The following is a 12,286-nucleotide window of genomic DNA, read 5'->3' as shown; positions in this document are numbered from 1 at the left end:
TTTCTTTGCCCTGTCAATTCCTCAGAGATGCCTTGGTTATTTCTTGAGGTGTCACTGTCATTATTTGGCCACTGTGTTCATGCAATAAAACTTTGTTTTTTCTCCTGTCAAACTGTCTCATGTCAATTTAATTCCTAAACCAGCTAGAAGACCTTGAAGGACGGAAGAAAAAAATCTTCCTCCCTTACACTGGCCTGGATCTCTTTTGACGATAAATACAATTTTATTTTTTCCAGAGCAAGAGATCAGGATGACATTTTTAGGGAAAAAAAGGGAGCACGGGGGGAGAGGGAGCAGCAGGGGGAAAGGTGGAAACTGACCTGAGTTCATGCCAGGAGCCCAGCACAGGGGACGGCTGAGCTTGTATAGGGGACATGCTACCGCGGATGCGCGAGTGGAGGACCACCGAGGATGCATACTTCGCTGTGGCCTCCTAAGCCAGCAAAATGCAAGAGTTCTCGGTGCACTAAGCCCTGGGCTGGGGGTCTACACTTGCACTCCGATGGGGCGTCATTACTAAAAATCCGGAGTACTTGAACTTTTTCATCGGGCACATTGGATTTCCTGTAGAGTGCATCTTACCCAGAATGTTCTACAAATCCGGCCCCAACATCCGACTCTCGGCACCCGGGAAACATGGTGGGCTCTGCTTTCTGTGTCCTTGCAGAAACTCGGTTCATCATTTCACTTTATTTATTTCTTTTTTTTTTTTTTAATTTTTTTTAAACGTTTATTTATTTTTGAGACAGAGAGAGACAGAGCATGAACGGGGGAGGGTCACAGAGAGAGGGAGACACAGAATCTGAAACAGGCTCCAGGCTCTGAGCAGTCAGCACAGAGCCCGTCGCGGGGCTCGAACTCACAGACAGTGAGATCATGACCTGAGCTGAAGTCGGACGCTTAACCGACCGAGCCACCCAGGCGCCCCATCATTTCACTTTACTTATTAGCCTGGCGTGTGTGCAGGTTGCCAAATATAGAGGGCTGGACCATGAGACTTTCTCAAAACGTTTCCCAAAGGGCTCCTGTAGGTAGCGAGAAGTCTCGAAGCCCCATCTCTCCCCGTCCCTGATTTGCCCCCCAAATCAGTTCGCATAATCCGGTACCATCCCGTCCTCAGACCACTCTGCTCAAGAGGGGAGTGGTAAACCGAACTTTTAATTAGAGACCCGATTGTGCACAAACCCAAGCTCCCGCCTTGTCCCACACAGCCCTTATTTTTTGGCCACGCCCCAGACACTTGCGTGTCGAAGCAAGTCCCACCCACCTCCAGTTGGCGGAAAGGGAAAGCCAATAGCAATCGTCTAAAGGGGATCACGTACGCGTCGAACTTGCGCCAAACCTTTGAACTTGTACGAGGCGCCAAAAGAGGCCAGCTCTGGTCTCGATCACCACAGGGTGGGCGGAGGCGGTGGCCGTCCACCACACCACAGCCATGGAGCCGCTGCCCAGCGGCGACTACTGTGACCTGGACCCCGACTACTACTGGCTGGGGATGCAAGAAGTGGAAGTCAGATCTGAACCTGTGCAGGACGCGGCCCCAGGCGCCAAAGAAGACGGCCACATTGATGACGGCGGTCTAGTCCCCGTGGGCAACAATAACCCCCAGGGCGGTGTCAGCTATGCCAACTCTGGAGGCGACATCAACCGCGAAGGCGTGGCGAACCGTGACGGCGAAGGGAACCACGAGGCCAGCGGTGTCGTCCAGGCGCTGGGGCAGCAGCACGCTGAAGGGCCACCCCAAGTGGCAGCCGCTGGGGCTCGTCAGCCCCACCGCAGGCAGCAGAGAGCCCCGCGCTGTAAGTTCACGGCATTTCAGGTGCGGGAGCTGGAAAGCGTTTTCCAGCGCACTCAATACCTTGACGTGGCCACAAGGTAAGTGGCTTGCTCCGGCAAGTGCCCTTCGCCTCGTTGCCAGGCATCTTCGTTTCCTCACCCCCTCCCGGCCCCCCTGCCCCTCCACCCCCGCCCGTCCCCCCCCCCCCGACTTCCTTCTCCCCCGCCTAAACCAAAAAGGACTAGGGTTGGGGAGAATGCCTTCTGTGCATCAAGGGAAATATTTGTATACAGTAATTATATGAAACAAGTCTGTGGAAATCTGTGGTGGGTGGTCTTTTTGTTTTTTTTTTTTTTTAATTGTGGTGGGGACGCCGGGCTGGCTCAGTTGGGAGAGCGTGGGATTCTTGATCTCTGGGGGTCGTGAGTTCGAGGTTCGAGCCCCACCTAGGCATAGAGATTACATAAACAAGCACAAACTTAAAGAAAAAAAGACTTAAGGGGAGCCTGGGTGGCTCAGTCGTTTAAGCGGTTAAGCGTCCAACTCTTGATTTGGGCTCAGGTCCTGATCTCCCGGTTCGTCAGTTCGAGCCCAGTCGAGCCCGCATCGGGCTCTGCGCTGAAGTGCTCTCGTGCGCGCGCTCTCTCTTTGTCTCTCTCTCTCTCAAAAAAAAAAAAAAACATTAAAAAAAGAAAAAAAGACTTATTAAAAAGCTGGTAAAATAGGGAGTCGTGGCTGACTCAGAGGAGCATGCAGCTTTTGACCTCAGGGTCCTAAGTTTGAGCCATTTATCGGTGTAGAGATTACTAAAAAAAATAAATTAAAAAAAATTGTGGTAAAATATGTGTAAAGATAAAATATACGATCTTAACCATTTTTTTCAGTGTATAGTTCACTAAAGTGCATTCATATTTTTTTTTTACAACGAATCTCCAGAACTCTTTCCACCTTGCAAAACTAAAAGGATGCACGCTGAACCACTCTCTGTTCCCCCCTCTCCCCCAGCCCCTGGCGATCACCTTTCTACTTTGTGTTCTGATGAATTTGACTACTGTAGGTGCCTCATATAAGTGGGATTACACAGTATTTTTCTTTTTATGCCTGAAGTATTTCACTTACTATAATGTTATCGGGGTTCATCCATGATGTAGCGTGTCTCAGAATTCCCTTCCTTTTTTAGGGTTGAGTAATATTCCATTGTTTGTAAATACAGAATTTCTTTTTTTTTTTTAATTTTTTTTCAACGTTTATTTATTTTTGGGACAGAGAGAGACAGAGCATGAACGGGGGAGGGGCAGAGAGAGAGGGAGACACAGAATCGGAAACAGGCTCCAGGCTCCGAGCCATCAGCCCAGAGCCTGACGAGGGGCTCGAACTCACGGACCGCGAGATCGTGACCTGGCTGAAGTCGGACGCTTAACCGACTACGCCCCCCGGGCGCCCCATGTAAATACAGAATTTCATTGATCTATTCATTTATTAGTGGGCACTTGAGTGGCTTCTACCTTTTGGCTATTGTGAATAACGCTGTTGTGAACATGGGCATGCAAATAGCAGTTGGAGTCACTGTTTTCAATCATTTGGGGTAGATATCCAGAATTGCTGGGTCGTTTGGTAAGCCTGTTTTTAATTTTTCAAGCAGCTACTGTGCTGTGTCCCGTAGTGGCTGCAAGGGTACAAGGATTCCAATTTCTTCACATTCTTAACACTTACTGGTTTATTTATTTAAAACATTTTATTTTTAGGTAATCTCTACACCCCAGGTGGGGCTTGAACTCACAAGCCCGAGATCAAGAGTCACACGCTCCACTGGCTGAGCCAGCCAGGCGCCCCTGTTTTTAATATTAGCCGTCTCAATGGCTGTGAAGTGGTATTTCATTGTGGTTTTGATTTGTATTTCCGTACTGATTAGTGATGTTGAGGATCTTTTCATGGGCATATTCAAGCCCTGCGCCCATTTTTATTCTCCGTAAGACTAATTTATTCATTTTTTTTCCTGACTTCTTTATTTTGGTCAAATACTCGTAAAATGTACTGTCTTTACCATTTTTCATTGTGCAGTTCAGTGGCATTATGTACATTATTCTTATGTTACCATCACCACCGCTCATTTTCAGAAATCTTCTCATATTGCAAACCTGAAACTATTACCATTACACAATAATACACCCCCCCACCCCCTGGCAACCACCATTATACTTCCTGTCTGTGATTTTGTCTTTTTGTGACCGGTTTATTTTACATAGGATACAGTCTTTTAATTTTTTGTAAGCTTTTTGGCTTTTTTTATTGAAGTATAATTGACATACAGCGTTATATTGGTTTCAGGTGTACAACATAATGATTCAACGACTTTATACGTCACTCAGTGTGCACCACGATAAGTGTGGTCACCATCCGTCACCATAGAACATTATTACAAATTATTGACTATATTCCCTATATTGTATGTTCATTTTTATGACTTATTTATTTTATAACTAGAAGTTTGTACTTCTTAATCCCCTCAATTTCACCTGTCCCCCGACCCAATTCCCCTCTGGGAGCCGTCAGTTTCTTCTCTGTATTACAGTCTGTCTTTTTGGTTGTCTATCTCTCTTTTGTTTTTTAGATTCTACCTATAGGGGTGGCTGGATGGCTCAGTGGGTTAAGAATCTGACTCTTGATCGAGAGAGGGAGACACGGAAGCCGAAGCAGGCTCCAGGCTCCAAGCTGTCAGCACAGAGCCCGATGCGGAGCTTGAACTCACAAACCGGGAGAACATGACCTGAGCCGAAGTCGGACGCTTAACTGACTGAGCCACCCGGGCGCCCCTATCCATTTATTATTAATGAGCACTTGGCTTGCTTCCACTTTTTGGCTCTTGGGAATTACACTGCTAGGCACATAGGTGTCAAAATATCTTTCCAAGACCCTGTGTTCAGTTCTTTCAGGTATATACTCAGAAATGGAATTGTCGGGTCATTTGGTAATTTCTATGTTTAAATTTTTGAGCAGCGCTCAAACCCACAAACTCGAACCCACAAACCATGAGATTATGACCTGAACGGAACTGTTTTTCTCAGCGGCTACACAAGGGTTCCAATTTCCCCACATCCTCACCAGCACTTGTTATTTTCTGGTTTTTTTTTTTTTTTTTTTTTTTTTTTTTTTTTTTTTTTTTTGATAGTATCCATTCTAACGGTATGAGGTAGCAGTGTGGTTTTGGTTTGCATTTCCTTAATGACTAATTAGTGATGTTGAGCATCTTTTCATGGCCATTTTAATATCATCTTTGGAGAAATGTCTATCCAATGCCTTTGCCCAGTTCTTAACCAGTTGCTTGTTTATTTATTGAGTTGTAGTCCTTAATATATTGTGGATGTTAACTCCTTATCAGATATATGATTTGCACATATTTTCTCCCATTTGAAGGGTTGCCTTGTCACTCTACTGATTTTTTTGAAGTTTGAAAATTTATTTTGAGAGACAGAGAGAGAGCCCACACACACCTGAGTGCATATGTGCTAATTGGAGAGGGGGAAGAGGGAGGGAGAGAATCCTAAGCACATCCACACTCAGCACAGAGCCTGACTTGGGACTCAACCCCACAAACCATGAGATCATAACCTGAGGCTAAATCAAGAGTCAGGCACTTAACTGACTGAGCCAGCCAGGTACCCCTCACTTTATTGATTTTGTACTTTGGTCTACAGAAGTTTTTAATTTTGATGTAGTATAATTTATACATTTTTTTTATCGTCTGTGTTGGTAGCTTTTTGGAAATAAAATTTTATTGGAATCAGGCTAAGGAGAATAAGGTACTCTCCTGCAGCTAGCTGTAGGGCTGGATCCTTTCATTTACAATTTTGAGGCAGGCGCCTGGGTGGCTAGGTGGTTAAGCGTCCGATTTCAGCTCAGGTCGTGATCTCGCGGTTCGTGAGTTCGAGCCCGGCGTCGGGCCCTGTGCTGACAGCTCAGAGCCTGGAGCCTGCTTCAGATTCGGTGTTTCCCTCTCTCTCTCTGCCCGTCCCCTGCTCACTCTCTGTCTGTCTGTCTCTCTCTCAAAAAACAAATCATAATAAACATTAAAAACTTTTTATAAATAAATAAAATTTTGAGGGAGGGGGTCACCCGGCTGGCTCAGTCAGAAGAGCGTGTGACTCTTGATCTCACGGTCAAGACTTTGAACCCCACTTAGGACATAGAGCCTACTTAAAAATTTTTTAAATAAATTTTAAAAAGTTGGAGGGGCACCTGGCTGTCTCAGTCAGCAGAGCATGTGACTCTTGATCTCGGGGTTGTGAGTTCAAACCCCACGTTGGGTATAGAGCTTACTTAAAAAATAATAAATAAATAAATAAATAAATAAGTAAGTAAATAAAACTGTGATAATCTGTTGATCATATATTTGTTTGCATTAATTTTTTATTTTTTATTTAAAAGATTTTTTAGTGTTTATTTATTTTTGAGAGAGAGACAGAGTGCGAGTGGAGGAGGGAACAGAGAGAGAGGGAGACACAGAATCCAAAGCAGGTTCCGGGCTCTGAGCTGTCAGCACAGAGTCCAATGCGGGGCTCGAACCCACAAACCATGAGATCATGACCTGAACCGAAGTCGGATGCTTAACCAACTGAGCCACGCCGGAGCCCCGAATTTTTCTTTTTTTAAATAGTGCAATAAAATTATTTATCTTGACTACCAAGATGTTAATGCTACCTTAAATTTTGAGGGGAAACCGTAGCAAGCCTGGAACTGGGAATTACAGAAAAGTTTGCTTGGGGGGTGGGCTCTTGAGGGCAGGGTACACATTTTAAAACAAGCATAAGATGTATATCTGTACATTTCACTTTATCCACAGCTCCAAATACTAAACATTTGTGGTTTTCTCCCCGCAGAAGAGCACTTGCAAGCTGCATGAATGTGACCGAAACCAGAGTGCAGGTCAGTAAACCTGAATGGCAGGGCAGCCATTCTGAAACCGGCTTTAGGACTGTAACGCTTCTGTTCCAGGGGTTCTCACGTTGGTATGTTTCGGTTTTCTTTTTTAACTTTGGCAAATAAATCCACTTTAGGAGTCTTTGTGGGTGAAAAATGGGGTATGTGAACTCCAGCTTACGGATGTTTCCCATTACCCGAGGGAACAGGATTCCTTTCTCTTACATTTTTTTAATGTTCATTTATTACTTAAAAAAATTTTTTTAAGGGTGAGCGGGGGAGGGGCAGAGAGAGAGGGAGACGCAGCATCCGAAGCAGGTTCCAGGCTCCGAGCCGTCAGCACAGAGCCGGCTGCAGGGCCGAACCCACCACCCGAAACACAGATATCCTTTGAAGAGTCACGTGTGGAGACATATTGGGGCTCAGGCTGACTGTGGAAGTATTCAAATTAATGCACGGAGGAGCAGGTTATGAGAGGGATTGGTTATACTAAGTTAAAGCCATGCATAAGCTCTTAGCGAAGTGGGTGAATTTATAAACTTTGGGGTGGGGGCGCCTGGGAGGCTCAGTTGGTTGAGCGTCCGACTTCGGCTCAGGTCATGATCTCACAGCCCGTGGGTTCGAGCCCCGTGTCGGGCTCTGTGCTGACAGCTCAGAGCGTGGAGCCTGCTTCAGATTCCGTGCCTCCCTCTCTCTGTGCCCCTCCCCTGCTCGTGCTCTGTCTCTCTGTCTCTGTCTCTCCCTCTCTCTCTCTCAAAAATAAACATTAAAAAAAAACATTGGGGTGAGGGAGAAATGTATGCTCAGAACACGCTATATGAGTAACCAGTGTCTGTTTAGTGAAGCTGAGACTGATGGTGGAGGGACAGCTTCAAAGTTCGAGAACCCAGTCCTCTTGCTGTTGTTTTTAAGTGTTTGGTAAGGCAATGTGGGGAGTGAGAGCTCTACGTTCTAATTTTCTGGAATATTTTGATGCATCAACCTGAAAACATTGCTGGGACAGTCACGTTACGGTGAGAATGGGGGAACGGTTTGCAGGCTTTGAAAATTTGCCTAAAGTATGAAACAAGCAAAAAAAAACAAAAAACAAAAAAAAAACCCACCCAGTACTGAATGAATATTAATTGACCTAAGAAGGGCGAAAAGGTTAGAGAAGAACTACATGTCAGTCAAAATAGGCCTTCTGGATACTACACAAATTCTACAAATCTACTAAACACGTAAGCACATATTCTCTTGAAGATTTCTAACATTTTAAGAATTTTTTTCATGTTGGTGATGCTATTTTGAAGAGTTGAGTTTTGTGGAATTTGGTGGGTTGGGGGTTGGGTGGCCCTTATTTGGGGATAGAGCCATTGTGTTAATTTTAAATACTTTCATTCCCTCAGGCACCTTTGACTAATTTGTAGGTCATGCCAGAAAAAGGTGACCCCCTCCAAAAAAAACCCCACTTAAGTTACAGCAAAGTGATATTTGCCCAAAAAAGAAAGGAAAGGAAATCAGGCTGGGTGTATCGGCTTTGCTGCAGAGTGCATGTGTTGAGTGCATTGATGGAAAGGAGTTGCAGGGGCGCCTGGCTGGCTCGGTCGGAGGAGCGTGTAACTCTTGATATCGGGTCGTGGGTTCGAGACCCGTGCTGGGTGTAGAGATTACTAAAAAATGTAAATAAACTGTAAAAAATTTCTAAAAAAAGAACAGTTGCAGATCTGGTGGTGGGAGTACCTGAAAAGCAGCCCAACAGAGCTGACCGTTGAGTAGTGGCATCCCAACACCGCAGACTGGGGCCCCGGGCCTGGCTCAGACTGGAAAGGTTGGGAGCAGACTGGGATCGCTTTTTCAGGCTGACAAGGCGTATTGCAGAGGAAAAGAAAAACGTTAAGGTTTGGTGACTAGCTCTTTCTCCTTCCTGGGTTTCCTAATGCACTCTCAGTGGCATTCTGAAGGGGAAAGAAGCCACAAGAAACAAATCAGGGAGAAAACAGTGTTCTCACAGATTTCCCAAGCAGACAGTTGAATTTCTCCAAGAAACTTAATACATGGTTTCCTCCTTTCTTTTGCAAACAGAACTGTTTTGTAAAGCCAATGTTGAGAATACAGCCCATATCAGGGCGCCTGGGTGGCTCAGTCGATTAAGCCTCTGACTCTTGGTTTCAGCTCAGGTCATGATCTTACTGTTTGTGAGTTTGAGCCCCGCATCAGGCTCTATGCTGACAGCATGGAGCCTGCTTGAGATTCTCTCTCCCTCTTTCTCTGCCCCTCCTCCACTTCCTCTCTATCTCTCTCTCTCAAAATAAGTAAATAAACATTTTTTAAAAATTTTAAGAAGAGAGAATACAGCCCATACAACAGCCAGCTTTTGTTATCTTATGTTTATGGGTATTTGACCACTGGTATGTTCAGATCCGCCCCCCCCCCCCACCGCCGGAATGAGCTCTATCACACCGGCCTTGTTGAAGCTATGTGTTTATGCAGCAGAAATACCACAAATCTTAAAATAGGAGTGCAAGCATGAGGCCTCAGGCAGGGAGAGAAGGCCTTTTGTGCCACTCAAGATGCGTAGTTTGGAAACTTCTGAAGGGATTTCAATCTAATGTTAGCCCCATTAACTAGGACACTGAGAAGATAGTCAAGTCTAACTGACCGTTTTGTTTGCTTGTTTGCAAAACTATCGGGCAGGTGTTTAGGAAGAAGAAGCCATTTTATGACCCCTTTACCCTCATTGTTGTCAACCACCTTCCTAAAGTGCTGTTTCACCTTTCCTTAAGAAAAAGGGATGGGATTGGGACCTCCTGGTTGTGTAGCAGCTCCGAGGGGCCCTGCCCTGCCCTGCCTTGCCCTGCCCTGCCCTGTCCTGCCCTGCTGGACAACAGCGGCTCGGGTCCGGGATCCTGGAACTGTGGCCAGAGCGAGCTGACCTGGCCCTGAGCCCGGAAAGGTTTGTAGGGTGGGGCAAGTTGGAGCATGCAGAATTGACGATGGTGACGATGGTGTGCCTCTTTCCCCTAGACTCCTGGGCGGCCAAAGAGTCTTGAGCATTTTACTTAATTTGGGTCAAGTTGGTCTCCACTTTCCTTAACACTACGGGTTGAAGTCTCAAGGCAGTGTGCCTGGCCCCCGCAACTCTCACGCCCCAGTTAGACGAGCCACAAACTCCATGGGACCCCATGACGAGGCCTCCCTTGCCAGACTGCTTTTTACTCTCGAGAGGTTTCGGAGGAGTAATGACCCCTTAGGCATCCTTGAAGGAAATCTGTCTGAAAACCCAACGCGTTTCTTCCTATTAATTATTTACTTTGCACCGAAGATAGGCTTGTCAAATAGGAAGCTGTTCCCCTCAATATGACCTTAAATAGGGCCCCCTATTGACAATGCCCACATTATCCCCAAAACGAGGTGACACTGTCCCTAGTGAGGAGACGGCAGGAGGTAACTGGCGGTAACAGGTGGTCGTCAGCCGCCAGGATACAGACCCTTCTTTATCCTGTTACCAGGTAGTTGGTCCGCAAGAAGCGGGTGCGACTCCTAAGTAGACCTGCATCCGATACCTGAAAAAACCATTTGAATCTTAAAATTGGGAAGAGAGGGACAAAGTGATAAGCCTACTCCGGAATTTGGCACATAGCTGGTGCTCACTAAGGGGGAGCTAAAGGGAGGGGGTGTGGTGGTAACTTCCCTGAGCAAATAGCTTCCCTTGGCGCAGCATGAAATCTCAGTTGTGCACACACTTGCACGTAGGTAGTGGCTTTTGTCTTAGGACGTTAACTGTTCGATGTACTAAACCGATCCCTTTTTCCCTCTGACTGCAGGTTTGGTTTAAGAACAGGAGAGCCAAGCTCAGGAGAGATGAGAGGGCATCAATGCCCACAACTACCCCACCTACTAACATGGAACACCTGGTCATCATAATGCTGGACGAGCCCTAGAATGTCGCTCTCGTTCAGAAGCCAGATTGGAGATGGGTTCTTCCGGTGCCACTGACACCCGGGCCGCCTTGTTGCCCCTGCCACCCTTTTCTCCTCCGCAGTTGTGTTATCAATAAAGAGAAAATTTTTCTGTGCCTTTGCCTTTGTGTATCAAACGGGAGCAAGTAGGGTGTGTATGCAAATTGCAAAGGAAATGCCATTTACACAGAATGACAAGGAGGCCTCCTTTCATGAGGAGACCTCCCTGAGTCACCATCTGGAGGCCCTGCATGTCACAGAAGTTCCCCGAGTGCTCATGATGACTCGGCACTGACCTGTATCTTCACCATCCCGCCCTCCCTCACCCCATCGTCATCCCCACCTTGCTCCTTCGGGACCACAAGTATGTGCAAAATGGGGTGGGAGGAGTCCCTAGTGAGAGAGCAGTGTTTCTTCCAGAGATGAGCTCCATCCATGCTAACAAGTTCAGGCCGAACCCTGGACTCTGGGGGAAACCTCCTAAGAGGTTACTCACGGGGATTTATGGGAAGGTGGCCACCGAACATGCATACATTATGTTTCCAATTCTGGTCACTACCCGCCCTTTTGCGGAGGAGACTGGGGACTAGAAGCCATTCTGGCACACAGGTTCTGCGGCTTTAAAAGAAAAATGAGGGGCGCCTGGGTGGCGCAGTCGGTTGAGCGTCCGACTTCAGCCAGGTCACGATCTCGCAGTCCGTGGGTTCGAGCCCCGCGTCGGGCTCTGGGCTGATGGCTCGGAGCCTGGAGCCTGTTTCCGATTCTGTGTCTCCCTCTCTCTCTGCCCCTCCCCCGTTCATGCTCTGTCTCTCTCTGTCCCAAAAATAAATAAACGTTGAAAAAAAAAATTAAAAAAAAAAAAAAAAGAAAAATGAGAAGGGATTCCATCAAGGCCAGAAAGAGGCTCTTCTCCCTTTTTCCCCCTCCCCCCACCAGCCGAGGAAAGCACATTATTGATCCTTCCCCAGCTCAGAAGCATTTTGTCACCTTTCACATCCTTGAGAGCACCCCAATTCCAAACACTAAAAGGGGGCCTGTTGGTTTACTGCTGCTCAGAGCAAGAGTAAGGAAACGGTCGGAGCAGTGTTCTAGAATAATCCCTCCTTGTAAAGAAGAAGTCGTACCTCCGCTGTCTTTGTGTGAGAAGACCAGCGTAGGAAAAAACCCAAACAAGTAAGGGTCAGTGGAGTGCAGAGGCCATGCCCCTCTTCTCTGCGTCGTTCCGATTTTGGCGTATGCGCTGCCGAAGCGAGCGCGGGCCCCCTTTTTAAAAAGCGTTAAATTCTTCTCAGTTCAACCTTTGTCTCTGAGGACCCTTTAGCAACGTGAGGCTCCTTTAATGGAGTTCTGCGTGAAAAGTCACCAGTTGTGGACACAACGGTCCCGTAAGGTGATGGCAGTAATGATGGATAAGGTGCCATGGTTATGCCAGAGTTTCCTCTGGTGGGAGTTAATCAGACACCAGTTTCACAGCACCCGTGTGTCCCCAGAGTGAAGGGGGGGCTCTGTGGCCTTGGGAAAGCATGCCCTCTGTGCCGTGGCATCCACTGATGCCTTATTCCTTCGTCCTGCCTTTCTCGCTTGTGAGTGACGGATGTCGGTAAAGCGGTTGCAATGCCGGGCCCCACAGACAGGGTGTCGCGCTGCTCAC

At 47.0% G+C, this 12,286-nt stretch overlaps 1 protein-coding gene across 1 annotated transcript; it reads left to right on the top strand.

Annotated features, from left to right (window-relative positions):
• The first annotated feature begins 933 nt into the window (after window positions 1–933).
• LOC123595231 (rhox homeobox family member 1-like) lies at window positions 934–10,751 on the top strand. Its single transcript, XM_045472638.1, has 3 exons — window positions 934–1,875; window positions 6,655–6,700; window positions 10,501–10,751. The coding sequence occupies exons 1-3, from the start codon at window positions 1,436–1,438 to the stop codon at window positions 10,615–10,617; spliced, it is 603 nt and encodes a 200-aa protein (XP_045328594.1). The 5' UTR covers window positions 934–1,435; the 3' UTR covers window positions 10,618–10,751.
• Window positions 10,752–12,286: the final 1,535 nt, after the last annotated feature.

This window comes from Leopardus geoffroyi, chromosome X (assembly GCF_018350155.1).
Source record: "Leopardus geoffroyi isolate Oge1 chromosome X, O.geoffroyi_Oge1_pat1.0, whole genome shotgun sequence".
NCBI classification, from domain to species: Eukaryota; Metazoa; Chordata; class Mammalia; order Carnivora; family Felidae; genus Leopardus; species Leopardus geoffroyi.
Note: the sequence above shows the minus strand (reverse complement) of the source record. Positions and strands in the feature narration are given on the sequence as shown.